General features: G+C 37.9%; 9 protein-coding genes across 9 annotated transcripts; 4 read left to right on the plus strand and 5 right to left on the minus strand.

Moving 5' to 3' along the window:
• Window positions 1-44: 44 nt before the first annotated feature.
• Window positions 45-2,321, minus strand: BDF20DRAFT_908683 (uncharacterized protein; the record flags this gene model as incomplete). The annotated part of the gene is made up of 1 exon (XM_053083506.1): window positions 45-2,321. The coding sequence occupies one exon, from the start codon at window positions 2,319-2,321 to the stop codon at window positions 45-47; it is 2,277 nt and encodes a 758-aa protein (XP_052940099.1).
• Window positions 2,322-2,902: 581 nt separating this feature from the next.
• On the minus strand, window positions 2,903-3,937 carry BDF20DRAFT_841154 (mitochondrial inner membrane peptidase complex catalytic subunit 2). The gene is made up of 4 exons (XM_053079431.1): window positions 3,731-3,937; window positions 3,552-3,658; window positions 3,285-3,450; window positions 2,903-3,205 (listed from the first exon to the last, which is right to left on the minus strand). Exons 1-4 carry the CDS (start codon window positions 3,860-3,862, stop codon window positions 3,068-3,070), a joined length of 543 nt encoding a protein of 180 aa, XP_052940100.1. The 5' UTR covers window positions 3,863-3,937; the 3' UTR covers window positions 2,903-3,067.
• Window positions 3,909-5,208, plus strand: BDF20DRAFT_841160 (uncharacterized protein). Its single transcript, XM_053079432.1, has 5 exons — window positions 3,909-4,158; window positions 4,236-4,305; window positions 4,400-4,420; window positions 4,528-4,679; window positions 4,751-5,208. The coding sequence occupies exons 1-5, from the start codon at window positions 4,093-4,095 to the stop codon at window positions 5,042-5,044; spliced, it is 603 nt and encodes a 200-aa protein (XP_052940101.1). The 5' UTR covers window positions 3,909-4,092; the 3' UTR covers window positions 5,045-5,208.
• A 91-nt stretch (window positions 5,209-5,299) lies between these two features.
• Window positions 5,300-7,361, plus strand: BDF20DRAFT_996841 (uncharacterized protein). The gene is made up of 2 exons (XM_053085428.1): window positions 5,300-5,931; window positions 6,070-7,361. The coding sequence occupies exons 1-2, from the start codon at window positions 5,447-5,449 to the stop codon at window positions 7,316-7,318; spliced, it is 1,734 nt and encodes a 577-aa protein (XP_052940102.1). The 5' UTR covers window positions 5,300-5,446; the 3' UTR covers window positions 7,319-7,361.
• Window positions 7,362-7,779: 418 nt separating this feature from the next.
• Window positions 7,780-9,548, plus strand: BDF20DRAFT_841163 (mitochondrial carrier domain-containing protein). The gene is made up of 4 exons (XM_053079433.1): window positions 7,780-8,057; window positions 8,194-8,444; window positions 8,580-8,682; window positions 8,752-9,548. The coding sequence occupies exons 1-4, from the start codon at window positions 7,970-7,972 to the stop codon at window positions 9,219-9,221; spliced, it is 912 nt and encodes a 303-aa protein (XP_052940103.1). The 5' UTR covers window positions 7,780-7,969; the 3' UTR covers window positions 9,222-9,548.
• A 626-nt stretch (window positions 9,549-10,174) lies between these two features.
• On the plus strand, window positions 10,175-11,188 carry BDF20DRAFT_966642 (uncharacterized protein). Its single transcript, XM_053084975.1, has 2 exons — window positions 10,175-10,887; window positions 10,971-11,188. Exons 1-2 carry the CDS (start codon window positions 10,225-10,227, stop codon window positions 11,052-11,054), a joined length of 747 nt encoding a protein of 248 aa, XP_052940104.1. The 5' UTR covers window positions 10,175-10,224; the 3' UTR covers window positions 11,055-11,188.
• A 1,574-nt stretch (window positions 11,189-12,762) lies between these two features.
• BDF20DRAFT_841172 (uncharacterized protein) lies at window positions 12,763-13,069 on the minus strand (the record flags this gene model as incomplete). Its single annotated transcript, XM_053079434.1, has 1 exon — window positions 12,763-13,069. A coding segment is annotated over exon 1 (226 nt), but the record flags the coding sequence as incomplete, so codon positions are not given.
• Window positions 13,070-13,163: 94 nt separating this feature from the next.
• Window positions 13,164-13,841, minus strand: BDF20DRAFT_812686 (uncharacterized protein; the record flags this gene model as incomplete). The annotated part of the gene is made up of 1 exon (XM_053076813.1): window positions 13,164-13,841. The coding sequence occupies one exon, from the start codon at window positions 13,839-13,841 to the stop codon at window positions 13,164-13,166; it is 678 nt and encodes a 225-aa protein (XP_052940106.1).
• A 37-nt stretch (window positions 13,842-13,878) lies between these two features.
• BDF20DRAFT_811502 (uncharacterized protein) lies at window positions 13,879-14,851 on the minus strand (the record flags this gene model as incomplete). The annotated part of the gene is made up of 2 exons (XM_053076697.1): window positions 13,879-14,334; window positions 14,402-14,851. Coding segments are annotated over 2 exons (906 nt in total), but the record flags the coding sequence as incomplete, so codon positions are not given.
• Window positions 14,852-14,960: the final 109 nt, after the last annotated feature.

The raw sequence follows: 14,960 nt of genomic DNA on the forward strand, positions 1-14,960 counted from the left end.
ATAAACCGAGGGCGTAAATTTATAAGTAAGGGAAGCTTGACGATTTAAATATCTAAGCTATATTCATCCATGAAGAGTCTTCCGACACCTTTACATTGAAGGTCAATGTAACCTAAAGCAAGATCTTTCTCCCATTCCTCTTCAGTATGATACTCGATTCTTCTTTGATAACTAGGTGTTGATGACATGTTGGAGTCAAAGTTACATAAACCCAGAACGTATTGATAGGAACGTTCAACGATCTTCTGGATCGTGTGAGTGGATGTAAGCCGTTTGACAGCAGCTGCTTGTGTTGCTGTAGTTGCTGCTGATGCTTCACTTTGATCTTCCGTCCATTTGGCCAGATGGAACCAATGTTCTCCTCCTTTTGTCGTATTCGTATAGCGCAAAAAGCGAGCACCTGGAGCACGGCTTTCGACAGTTGTTTGATAAGCATGCTGTAAACGATACAAAACCAAGAATTCCAGATTCAAATTCTTCAAGTACAAGGGTACTTTTCCTATATTACTCGCTTGAAAGTTGCTGCTGTTACTGGTTACATCATAACCTTCTTTACGCGGATACCAATGTCTACACTCATACATCACCAATCTTGTTGCTTGAGGGCAGTAAGCTGACAGATATTCCATGACATCCGTTGTAAAAAGCATTTTGAAGAGTTGTAATTCTTTGAATTTAAGATGCATCTTGGTGGTCATGCTACAACTACTTTTATTCGTCTTTGAAAGCTCTACAGCTGAGCCGCTCAATTTCATTGTAACAAGGTTGGTAAACATGTCTAATACAATATCCAGTTCAAAAGGTTGAGTTTGATGGTGATTGTCATTGTGGTTACTATAAGACGGTTGCATAGTGTTGAAGGATAAACTAACAGCATCCAATTCGAGATGAGTGAGTGTTTGATGAAACTTTGTCATAAGAGGCGCTAACGTGATGGTCCAGCTTTTGATAGGTGAGTGTGGATAATTTGTTTTCCAGATGGGCAGTCTTAACGATGCCAAATGGATACTCCGGAAAGGAGGGTCGTTGCCATGTGTGAGCGTTGTAATGGCATTTTGAACTCCTAAACTATCCAATCCATACAATTGCGCGTCCAATGTGATCGGCAATGTATTATCTGTCGACCGTTGACATAATGTGTTTAGAAAGATGGGCGAGAGCCATAGCGGCGTGCTGATGCTCCGAATACGGATCTGAGATAGATGTCGACATTCCGCCGCTATTTTTATGAAGGACTCTTTAATCACAGCGTTGAGAAAGTGGGTGGATGGCATCATGGGACTATTGTAAGATAAAGATGGGCTAGAGGAGTAAGGGCTGAGCACTAGATCGAAATCAATAGAACGTAATTGCCGCAAGGATTGTGCTATGTAGATCAACCAGTGATGAGAACGTAGCGTGCCTTCCAGCTTCAAATGTTGCAGAGAGTGAGAGCATTTGCTGTTGATATCATCAAATAAATGGTTCTGTTGTTGGTGGTGATTAGTAAAAAAAGTATCATCCGGATTATAGTATAATTGTGCTGAAGACAGCAAATCTATGCCAAAATTAAAATGCTTGGTAAATTGTAAAGTTTCAAGTTGAGGTAAGGCAGTTAATATGGTTCTCAAAAGCCCTAGGGATAGGATGGGTGTTCTGTATTTGTTATATATGCTATCTCGTTCAAAAGTAAGATGCCGTACTCGGGGTATTTGCATGAGGAAAGCTTTGAATGTCATTGGTTCAAACAAGTCTGTATTGTTACGGATGTGCATGGTCGTCAAATAGGTCAACTGAAAATCAGTAGTGGGAGAGAGTGCTATGTCATGGTAAGGTACATTGACTGTAGTATTGTAGGTTTGATAAATTGAGAAATCTACGACAGGTAGTTTTCTTAACGAATGTAATAGTTTGGAAGGAAGACTGAGAGACTTTTTACTGTCTTCTTTCCATTGTGTGTGATCAAAGTCTAGTTGGCGGATGTAAGGACAGTACTGCTCAATGATATCGAGCATTTCTTGAGTTATATTGACAGCGTCTTTTGTGAATAGTTGGATTCCCAATCCCAAGTGGACCCTTTGTCGTGCGGAAAAGGATATACTTTTAACATAATACCCCACCCTGATCCTGCCACCCTCATCGATGTGTTGCTGCTGTTGATGCTGTTGCAATGCCTCAAACAAAAGCTGTGCCTGTCTGTTATTTGTTATAATAATATGCTGATACATCTGACATAGTAAAGGAAGGTACCAATTCTGGCACACTGTCAAACATTGAAACAGGTCCTGCGTTGAAAGTGATTGGGCAATATTGCACAGTATTTCTCCAGGTAAAAATGGCATTGAAGTATTCACGTACAAAAAAGAAAGAAAAGAAAAATGAAACGTAAAAGTAAAGAAAAATTGAAGAAGAAAGGGTTTATCAGCAGGCGGTAACAGGTTACTAGAATATTACGCTTTTGTTTGCCCTGGGTTTATTTTCTATTTTCTAAACCTTTTTGCGATCAGGTTGGGTGGAACCAATGGAAAATGATATTTATGCAGACACGTCCCTTTCTTTGACAGCGCTTTAGGAAGAACTTTATTCAGCAAAATTGATTAGGAGCCCGGGAAAGAATTCTTTTTTTTTTTCCTTCTACTAAGCTTAAAAACAGTTCCAGACTGTTGTCCTCATCATTACAAAGTATTGCGGAAAATGTAGCTTAATGGACGTATGATTATAAGTAAACAATGTGTAATAGTCTCTGGCACTTATTGTAACAGGCTGCAGTGATTCGCTTGATGGATGAACAAGAAGGCTTAATAAATAAAGTAGAATTGACAATACGGCAAATGAATATAGTTCACAGACACCCTCGTTGGTTCAGAAAAACTTATCACGGCATTGCGGTATTAAGTCAAGCAATTCATGTTTATATACACGAATCCTTACGTTGTATACCATTTTTCGTTCACTTTGAAAAGTATTTATTTTTATTGTCACAATTCCGTTGCGTTTGCCTCATGTTTGACGCAATACTCTTTACAAATGCGTGTATGTGTGTAAGTAGAATAAATTAATAAGGCTTTCGTGGCGTTTCAATAAGGATTCAAGGATCCATGACTCTAGGATTGAATACGTGGATTTTCACTCTCTCTTTACCAACTGTCTTTTTCTCTACTATACCAAATCTATTGAAAGGATAGATAATACGGGTCACTTTGGCAGTAATCAAACCAATGGGTACCTAACATAATAATATAAGTTTATCGTGTGCTCCTTCTTGTTTCCTGGATAGGATGAAGTGTAGATAAAGGATGACTCACAGTGCCAAATGAATTACTGTCTTTTGAATGGAAAGCTTCGTCTCCTTCCACCCATACATGTCCTGCAGGTACAGCAATTTCTTCATTTCTACGTAAAGGCTTTACCGTATCGCCTGGTAAAGCTATAATTCTTTTTGTCAATATCTTGTTCGGCTCTATAGGAGACCTTATTCAATGTATGAAGTCTAGCTTAGCTTCCAGCCTAGTTTTGCCCTTTTAATCACCATAAATGGAGTTGCCTTTTCTATTTTTTCTTTCAAATAGTACCTCAGTGTAACAACTTGCCCTCTTTCGAAACCATCTTTCCGCAAAGACCATTTTTCCAATAAAACAATATCTCTACTCAACTTGTTTGAATCTGGATTAAAAGTAGGCTTTTCAATGCTTAGTATGTGCGATTTCTACTTTTATTGCAGATCATCGCGTGAAAGAAAAAAAAAACTCACTTGCATCGATCGTCCATCGATGGCGGCATAACTATACCCATGATCCACAAAAAAAATAGCTACTGGTATCCATGTCAGAGCGTTGATAACATAAGGGGTATAAGGATTATTTCTGATCTTAGCAAATAACATTGTCAACAGCAGAAGGGGAGTAATATTATGCGGATAGCGTAGTCAGAAAAAAAAAAAAAAAAAGACCAGCGATTTACATGAATATCCATCGAGTCTTTCCATTTGCCAAAAACAGTTGTTTTACGACCCCCCAGGATTTTTTACCTGAAATAAAATAACTCCGCGGATAGTTGATTTTGACAGTTTAAATCCATCTCTCTTACCCCTTGGAGAATTCCATATTATATATAATGTCAACCTTGATTCGCACCAATTTCAGAAAAATACTTTCCAACCCTTCCCTACACATTGCTAAGGTATAGTTTAACTCTCGCTCATTGTAAAAGATGAAGGCTTTTTTTTTAAAAAATAATAATAAAAATTTTCTATCTAGAGACAAGCGCATAAGAAGGCAAGCATTCAAGTGAGGTTAAATGACTATGTTGAAGGCATCGGCATTAAAGGTAATCTTAGAAAAAAGGGTTCAATTACTATAGGGAAGAAGGGAGAAAAAAAGAAAGACTCATTAACGATTCATCATGACTATGAAAATAATAGGTGAAATTGTTACGATAAGACGTAAGCATATTAACAAAATTGTTTTTTTTTTTTTTTTTTTTTTTTTTTTTTTTGCATTGTTTGCTTGATAATGCACGCAAGATGTTTAATTTTCCTTCAACTATTAGCGGGAATGATGCGCAATCTGTTATACCCCAACGGTAAAGCATCTTATATTGTGAAAGGTGATACATCATCCAATGTCAGTTTAGAAAATGAATCAGTTACAAAGGCAGAAGCGGAAGAAGATATGAATGCCAAATTAAGGAGGATGATGAAGGTAAAAGAGATAGTTGATCTGGGATCATCCCCATCATTCACCCAAGCACTAAGTATGATTATTTTGCACAGGCTTCTGCTGAAGTAGAAGAAATAACAAATAAGCTGAATACAATTCAAGAGGTGGTTTTCACCCGAGCCGTTGTACCTAACAGTGTTCATACGTTCGGATCAGTTACGGCAGAAGATCTAGTGAGCAAGTTGAAGGAACAGTTTGGATTGACGATTGATAGGTCAAGCATTGATTTCAAATCAGAAGGTGGACGTATAAAGTCTTTGGGCAAGCATAAAGTCAGTGTTCAGGTCACGGGCGGACAGATGATTGATATCAGTGTCATAGTCAATGCTGCTGCTGCTGCTGCTTAAGAACAAAAGAGAAGTTTTTAGAATATGCAGAAAATTGTCTGTAATATATGTGCGCGTATAATATGAATACCTTAACATACATACATACACACATACATCACATACATACATATTTATTACACGCAAAGTGCATTGTAAACAGAATAAATCTTATTTTTTGCTTTTGTGATGTTGTCTCCTTTTTTTACACTGTAAAAGAAAATCTTTTTTGTTCAGCCTTCTTTCATTTTTTCTCAATATTTTTTTTTTTTTTTTCCTTCTTTTAGGTGACTATAGTAATAGTCTATCTTTTTCTTGATTCAACAACTTCTTTTTTGTACGTAGTTTACTTACTTACTCACTTACCTACATACCTACATACACACATATACACACATTTGTACATACTCACCTACATGGATTATGGGCCAAAGTTATAGCAGCAATAGAAATAGGAACAGCTACAGAAGATATGAGAGCAGTTCTACAGTATTTGGCTATTCAAAGTCCTCAACAACATCTATCTATATCAAGCAAGAAGACAAAGACAGTGCTATTCACAGGCATCATGAAGATCGTTTGACGTTGCAACCTCAGCTCTACGGGCTTGATAATAGTAGTTTCGGTCAGCTACAAAAGGACATCAAATATATTGACCAAACATATTATACAACATCATTATCAACAACAACAACAACAGCAGCAGCAGCAGCAACCGGAGATAAAGTCAAAAAGAAGAAACGTCATTTATTCATCAAGAAAGATACTAAACGAACTGAAAAACCACTTTGCTTTCAAGACATTCCAAAGACTTGTTGGGAACAAGAACAAATTATCTTTACAAGAAGAAATCTTTTTTCACTATCACCACAAATTGGATATTTGACAATGATACGAAAATTGGATCTGTAAGTTTTTATTTGCTTGAGTTGTGTGGCAAATGTATTGTAAATCAAGGGGCGGGGGAGGGAGGGAGAGAGGAGAAGGTGTGCACACACATAGAAGCCTTATGTTTGCACCAACTCATGACTGTGTATTTTACATAGATCGCACAATCAGTTGAAAGACATACCATCAGAAATAGGCTATCTATATCAGTTAGAAGTGTTATGCTTAGCGCACAATCAACTGCAATCGATCCCACCGACCATATGTTATTTGTCTCGATTAGACGAGCTCAACTTGACTTGGAATCAATTGAGCCAGCTTACACCTTACATCAGTCAATTGAAGCAACTAAAATCACTGTATTTGGGCCATAATCAACTGGAAGAACTGCCTGCTTGTATCATAAAGAGCCTTTCCAATTTAACCTTATTGGATGTCTCTTACAACACAGCCATCCACATCTTACCCGCTGAAATCACTCAATTACCGTATCTACGACGGTTGCGTTTGGACGGTTGCTCGTTTGACGAAGGAAAAGAACTTGTGAATACGATTGTGCACTCGCCTCCCTCTCTCTTTGATTCCTGTGCAAGAGATTTACTGTTATCACTACTCACACAATCCACCAGCTCTGTACAACGATCACTGCACCTCTTACGACAGTGCAACCCAGCTATGGCAGATTACCTATCTACCGCGCAACTTTGTAGTCACTGTGGGCAGCCTTACTTTGGTACCTATATTGCACGGTATAGATGGGTTGAACGAAATGAGATGTGGATACCCTTAGAATATCGATTGTGCTCCGCTCATTGGTCAGATGAGGAAGCAGATAGACTCTGCGCCATGTTTTCATCACCCTCACCCTCACCTATCCTCCACTCGTCGTCCAAGGGAAAACAACTACCCAGCATTGGCATGGACAGTCTCTTCTCCGTCATGGGGAACATACCAGAATTACCTAATTTGTCACCTTTGTCAACAACAGATGTAGTAGATCCATTGCAGACGACTGCTGCTGCTGCTGCTGCTGCTGCTGCTGCTGCTGCAACATGTAATAAACAAAAATGTAAAATCAACAAAAAGACGCGTCGATCGCGGTCTAATAATAGTAACCAGGCTGTCGAAAATGCACAGCTTTTAGAGCCACAGCAACAAAATGGAACCTTAAGAGTACATTATGACAGCAGTAGTAACAGCAATACAAGGACGGCCCGTATGACGACAACTACTTCTCCTGAATTGATGCTTGCTTCATCCTTATTGGTGGATGACGTCATCAACAGCAATAACATCAACCACCACCATCACCAGTTAACTACGACGACGACGACTTCACCGACCAAAAATAGATGGCGATTTCTTAAAGTTCGCAACTGCTCATCCTTTATACACAAATACCATTGACCTTTTTTACATTTCCAGAAAACTCTAATAAATAATTGTGTACGTTGTATGATTTGTCATTTAGAATTTAGTTGGTTGATGTATTGTTAAAGTCTTCAGTGTATGCTGAGTGTAGTCTTTTATACACTACACCCAAGGCTATAGAAGCACATCTCCATGTAGAGCGGCGGACTGGGAAACTCATGGTGGGTTCAAATTACAAATTTAGGCTTTTTTCATACAAAAAAGACAAAAGTTAAGTGTTCATGGGCGGGTCAGTTGTCCAAACTGGGAAAAAGACCCGAGATTAACAACGGTCACAACTAAACAAGTGTGTTCTTTTCCATGTGTGGAGTGTGTATCATTATGTGGAGTTGGTGGTGTATATGTGAATATGGGGTGTATTTGTGGTGTGCGCTTGCCCGAAAAAACGTTATGCTAAAGTTTATTTTTCTTTTTTCTTTTTCCTTCAAAAACGAAAAAGAATCAACGGGAACCCTTAAAAACGACACACACACACACACACACAATATACATCCCCTTTCTTCTCTTTTTTTTCTGTTTTTATTGTATTTTTTCAACTTAAAAACAGTTGACAACATTTTCTGAGATATACCATCTACTGATCATTACCACTCTACACACAGACTTATCTAAAGACAGATAGACACTATGGCTCCCATCGATAGTACTCCAGTTGATCCCAATGCTCCTTTACAGAAGAAGCCCATCTCGTATAAGAATTTGTTATTAGGTGCCTGTAAGTAATTACCACGAGTACGAGACAGAAAGAGAGAGAAAGAAAGAGTAAGGGGGGAGGGGGGATAGTAGAGACAGGTACATGAAACAAAACACCCGAGGCCGGTATAGCTAATAAACCAGATTCTTCTGAAAAGCTCTCAATATGTTTGAAGTCTCCACCTTGGGTCAACCTTTCGAAGTCATCAAAACACAATTAGCCGCCAATCGTGGTCAATCCTTGGTCACTGCCTTGAAAAATATCTATGCTCGTGGTGGTCTTTTAGGCTTCTACCAAGGTTTGATCCCTTGGGCTTGGATCGAAGCTTCTACAAAGGGTGCTGTATTGCTCTTCACTGCCTCCGAATTTGAATATCGCGCAAGAGTGGCAGGTGCTTCACCTTTCCTTGTAAGTTTTGGTTTCTATTGAGCGAAAAAGAGTGTGTGGTTGGGAAAGAGGAAGGGTTTTGGACTATCCCCGCCCAAATTCTTAAATTGTAACACGCGTACTAAACTTTATACACATTATACACAATGTCAATAGGGTGGTATTGCTGGTGGTATGGGTGGTGGTATCGCTCAAGCATACACAACAATGGGTTTCTGTACTTTTATGAAGACTGTAGAAGTAACACGTCATAAATCAGGTAACGATACAGTCTAACGAATTGAAAACGAAAAAAGAGACAGATTCTCATCCATCTTATCGGTAATAGGTGCCAAGGAATCAACACTAAAGATTGCTGGAGAAATTTTAAAGAAGGAAGGTATCGCTGGTATCAATAAGGGTGTCAATGCTGTTGCCCTCCGTCAATGTACAAACTGGGCTTCACGTTTCGGTATTACACGTTTTGCCCAAGAATCTATTATCAATGCACGTTACGGAAAGGGCAACGAACACCGGGCTACTGCTATTGATAAGGCACTTGCTTCTGCCATCGGTGGTGCTTTGTCTTGCTGGAATCAACCCATTGAAGTGATTCGTGTTGAAATGCAAAGTCAAGTGAAGGCAGTAGGTCGACCAGAGAATATGACAATTGCTACAGCAACAAAATACATCTATGAGAACAACGGTATGAAGGGCTTCTACCGTGGTGCTTTACCCCGTATCGGTTTGGGAATGTGGCAAACACTTTGTATGGTTGCACTGGGTGATTACTTCCGTGCTTTCTTTGGTACAAATTAAACCTTTTATCTATTCGCTGTTTGTAAAATTATAGACACATCAATTGTTTAATTCCTATATTTATACATATATGACTATCTATCATAAAAAATGCCTTCTTTCTTGCTTTCGTGAAAAAAAAAAAAAAAGTGGATGCTAGTTATTCCGAAAAAAAGAACCAACTTTATATCACCATTTTCTGTCCCCTTCAAAACAGCCGTTCACAGTGATGATATAGTAAAGTGTCTGCCTTCTATTTGTACATGTATTAAAAGATAACTTGTTCAATAAAAAGAATTGCTGATCACTGACTATCATTTTATCACTGTTGTGCTGTTTCCGTGCGAGACAATAAATGAATTTTAATGGCTCTAAACGTTATTATCATTTGTAATTTTGTGCTACTGAACCTCTAATATGTGTAGTTCATCAGAGGCATTTTCAGGAACAAAACTCGTTGTTTAGATACTGGATTTTGCAGCAAAATTTGGCGGAGAATTCATTTTACAATGACAAATTTGCAGCCAAAAAAAGTAATTCTTTAACTTGCAATACTCTTTAGACATAACATTGCTACCATATTGCAAACGTGGTAGTTGTTGATGGATGCAACTTTCGAAATAAAAATTTGTTAACTCTTTAAACAATTGTCTTTAATGTTTATTGGGCAAGCGATAGTTGGTTTAGTCCACATTATCGGCAATTGAATTACTATTCCATGCCATATAAAACCTCTATGAGCAGCCTTATGTGTGTCTATTATGCAAGTAGAACCATAAAGATGGTAGTATCTCTTCAAGGTGTGGGCTAGACCTACATAGTGTGTAAAGAGCAATAGACCAATGCTTTTCAATACGACCCTCGGTCAAACCTAAAATACAGTTCATGTACTTTCAAGTCACACTGTGACTGTATTTGGTTTCTAGCGATTTTACACAAAAAAAAAAAAACGAAAAAAAAATCAAAATAGCCATTACATCGTGCCCTCATATATACCATATCTCCCAGGAAGCAACCAACCACAATGGCCAAGACAAACACAAGATCAGTTAGAAAAGAAAGAAGAGGCTCACTTGTTACACCCAACATAGATATAGACATTGTGAATCCTAATGACGATCATAGTAAATTCAGCGTGATTCGAAAACAGCATGCCGATTTGAATAAAGCGTCTATTCAATCGTGGCAGGAACTAAAGAAAGGTTGTTCAAGTCTGGAGGATATTCTTACAACAGTGAGACGATTACCGTTGGACAATGTACGCCCACTACTTCAGGAACTGTTAGCACAATTTGATGTACAGCAAGCACGCAATACAGAGTTGACGGAATGGATCAAAGCAGTTCTTTTAACACATACAGCCTATTTCATGAGCTTACCGGATGTCGTGCAGCGATTATCGACACTTTATAAAGAGTTGGACGATCGTTTAACGGTATATCCTAAGCTATTAGCTATGCATGGACGATTAGATTTAATTCAGAGACAAATAGACGCACATAATACAAAAGATAAAGTGGAGTCAGAAGAAGAAAGAGATGAGTCAGATGCTGGCGTACAAGCATATACTGATAGCGAAAATGATTTTGATGATGAAGAGGATGACGATGACGAAGAAGAAGACGATGATGTTGAAGAAGAAGCTGTCCAGGATGACGATGACGATTTGATGGAAATGGATGATGAGGTAAACTCTTTGACGGGCGATGCCTTTGTAGTAGCTTTTGTATTAGACAGACAGGAAACTTAATCAACTTTTGTCTATCTTAGAATAATATGTTTAAAGAAGAAGAAGGTCTTGCATCGGACGATGATGATGAAGTTGTCAGTGATACAAGTGATTTGGAGGCGTAAATTAAATTGAATCTGTACAGTTGAACATATTAGATGTAAATAAAAACGAAAGGCTCTGAAGGCACTATTATAACCGTTATCATTCGTATGAACGACTATGGTCTTTACAAGTTTTGAAAAATTTGCAACTGCTCCAACAGTAGAACTCGAGCACTTACGAGGGCGTTTACTGCCAACAAAAAAGAATGTAGGGCTTGCTTTGAAAGTGAAAAACATGGGTTAAATAGATATCGTGCGAAATTCAAACCAAGGAGGACAGCTAAACAGGAAAGGGCAGTCTTTCCTTGTTTGTTCCTAGCTTTTTACAAAGCTTTTTTTTTTTTTTTTTTTTTTAAAAAGTGATTTATTACTACTTTTTCAATATGGAAATGAATATCACATTTCACTGACACCTCCCTTTGGGTGCTTTGTGTTCTCATATCCATTTTTAATTCCTGAGGCGTATAAATACGGTTATGATAAGGATCGTAAGATTGAACGATTGTTTCAACATAATGATCCGCCCAAACTATTGTTCTTATTACTGGTATAATTCTTTTGACCATGATAGTCATTCATTTGCATTTGAGATACATAGGCTATCGGCATTTTCTCTAAATGCAACTATATTCGGATCGCTTTCATAAGGACTATGTTTAGAGAACTTGTAGTATACCATTAGTAATTGCCAATAGTATGCGTATTCTATAAAAGCTAATAAACAAAAAATGACAGGAAGTTGTAGATACATTATTCAAGCACGCGCCACGCTTTTTTAATTTTCCGATCGGATAAATTCAACCACCGTACGACAGATTACAGATATTGATTTGACATCTTTTGCAAAGACCAAAACAAAAGAGTTCCATTTTGTCATCAACGTTTGAGGAGTGACATTGTTTATAGTTTTCTAAAATGACGAGTTGAAACTTCTCAATTTGTCATTCTTTTTTTGGTTTAGCAAAAAAGAAAATAGAAACATATGAAGCTTGAAAATGAAACCGACTCCATACTTCTAAAATAAAAAGTAAAGTAAAAATCTTGTGTATGCTGAGCTTTTTTTTTATTTTATTTTATTTTTGATATCGTAAGATCATGCATTCACATAGCTGACAACGCACCTTAAAAAACAGAAACATGTTCTTCTTTCTCTACCTCGTTGTATGATATCAGACAGTACCTCTCAGGAGACAACAATGTAATCTTGTAAGTATGGCCATTGTTTCTATAGTCAAAAGGGAAAGACGTGTTTGAGCAGTGCTTGCTATTTTTGCATCAAGAGAAGTCGCGGTTTAGACCTTACTAAGTAGTCTCTTTTTTTTTATTTTTGGGTAAAATTAACTTCTTTTCCGCGCGACATTTTAATTTTGTATGAAGGAAGAAAAAGACCAGCCTTTTTATCAAGCTTTTTACATTACAGTATTTTAACTAATATTTTAGATGAAATACATTTTTTTTTGGACGATTAATATTTTCATTTTAGATGAGTTGCAATTGTGTTGTAGACCAAAATATAAACCGTTTAAACAATAATTCAAATCCCAAAAACTTGTCAGTATTGCGAAACAAAAAAAAAAACAAGAAAAAAATACCGTACTATTCCTTACCTGTAATGATCTAAATCCTCAAAATGAAGGAAAACCGTGTTTATTACGGCGATACATTTTTCTTCTTCGCTGGCTTAAAAACATCGGGTCTTCCAGCTCCGGACCAAACTGCTTGAGATATTGTCATCATGTTAATAGCAGCGTTAATGTCTCTCTGCCATAGCTTTAGACATTGCTTGCAGTGAAGAACGCCGGTACCCTTGAATCCAGGAGTATCAACAATTTGCATATCATCATAGAAACAGAGGCTGCATGTTTTAGAGGTTTTAAATTCATCGATTGTGACAACAATCAATTGACCTTCAGCTTCACGTTTCTTCAGAGTTGCAAAAAGTTTACCGACAACACCACATCTTTGCCCTTTCAATTTTACTACATCTTTTCCAAACATTCCAGCACCAAAGACAATCAATGGTACCCTTCTAGGGAATCCTGAGTACTTATCAGCCTTCCACTTCTTGTCACTTCTAAAAATCATCAATCAGCGCGTAAGCTAAACGATGAACATGTAATTCATTGATACTCACTTGATTGGCGGCTGTTTGTCAACATTCTTTCCTTTCTTCTTCTTCTTCTGCTGTTTTTTCCTCTTCCTTGCCTTGCTTCTCTTTTTGCGATTGTACTTGGCCGTTCCATGAGTCAACATGTTGGCCATAGTTTCGGGTGCTCTTTGCCTTCCTTGGTACAACGTAAACCGGTCCTTTGCTGTTTCATGTCCATAAAAACTAAAGAGAGCGTCTAAGTTATTGAGCATATAACTGGTGAACGCCTCATATACTCCTAGACGAGAGGTCTTTGACGAGGGGATTTGACTTTCTACTAGATCTATTCCTGTAACAGCTTTTATACTGTTCAATTTCTTACAATATTTCGTTGACCCTGCCATATGATAGTATTCGGATGTAGTGCATCTTCGCACTTGTCTGTTATATTCAAGGCCAATAGCAGCAGTAAAAACAGACTTTCTTCCGGGATCCAGGGTAATAGGTAAATAAGTATTGTCAACTTCATCCAGAGAGAAATCATCAAGAGTGAGGTCAAATTTTTGGAACGAGGCACCATGGCCAGATTGTTGTCTTTTGTAAAAAAGAAAGTCAACTGAAAACCCATCCGTTCTGACAATATTACCAAAGAGCTCTTTGTTATCACCATTCGGTGTAAGTTCAGAGATACTACATGTGCCCAAGAAGTTAAACCTCATACATTATACTCGACTGCATACCGTATTAACTGTATGCTTACCTTTTGTACCTGAGTTTCTTGAAATCAAAGACATGGAAAAACAGCTCTAATTGGCTTTGGTAATTGCGGGGTAAAGAACGTTTCACAAAAGAAGACAGAGCGTTCACGCTCAAGGTAATGAACCTCCATTGAACGGAAACCTTTGGCAGTAAGGATAACAATTTTGGAAGAGGACGTCGTCGTACGTCAAATGGCTTATGATCATCGTGTTCCCTCTCAAATTCTGCGTTCAAAGATAACAAAAAGGGTACGAAAGACCCAGGATCAGCAGATAATGTCTTCATGTTCACTTTCTTCCCCAGCTTCTTCTTCCAAGGTTCACAAAAGGTTTGGATCTTTGCTTTTATATCTTTGGTAAGGTAGTCATCAGTTGGCCATTTAGGTTTTCCTTGGCATATCTCTTGATAGCAGAAATCACTTGTGACCTTTTTGACAAGCTTCCAAGGCATACACTACGCAAGATGAGAGCTTTTTTTAAAATTCATGTAAGACCCCAAGTAATATTGAGTTGCAACTTACCACAAATGCCGTTTGTATTTTATATATCAAAAAATAGAGAAGTTTCTCCTCAAAATTTTCCACTATACTGTTTGTATAGGAAGTAGCAATTTCGGTGCATGCTTCTGTAATGGCTTGACAAAGTCCAGGAAAGAGCTTGACAGGGAAGACAATCTTAGGGTAAGTCGTTTTAAAAGAATCAAACGAGCTCAGTAATTGTTGTGATATCAGCCTACTATTTGTTGGTCTTTGTCCATTCACTAGCTGTATCATAGAGTACCAGAAATTTTGTGTAAAGATATATTTAATACACTTTGGCTCAGCAAGAGTGGCATTTTCCAAGACGTAATAATTCACAAAGAGCTTGGCTCTAAGAACCAAGTTTCGGATAACAGAACAAGCTTCAACAACTTTTGACTTGAATGTGTTGCGATAGTCACCAAAAACGCAGTTATCAAGAGGCAACCTTCTTGTAAACGCCTTGTAATTACTTCCCAAATGATGTTGAAAGACCTCTGCCTTTGATAATACATGTTGAGGACACAGAGGAGAACGCACCGATTTATGTCCTGGTTGCTTG

Source organism: Mycotypha africana, assembly GCF_025528875.1.
Source record: "Mycotypha africana strain NRRL 2978 chromosome Unknown BDF20scaffold_1, whole genome shotgun sequence".
In the NCBI taxonomy this organism is placed as follows: Eukaryota; Fungi; Mucoromycota; class Mucoromycetes; order Mucorales; family Mycotyphaceae; genus Mycotypha; species Mycotypha africana.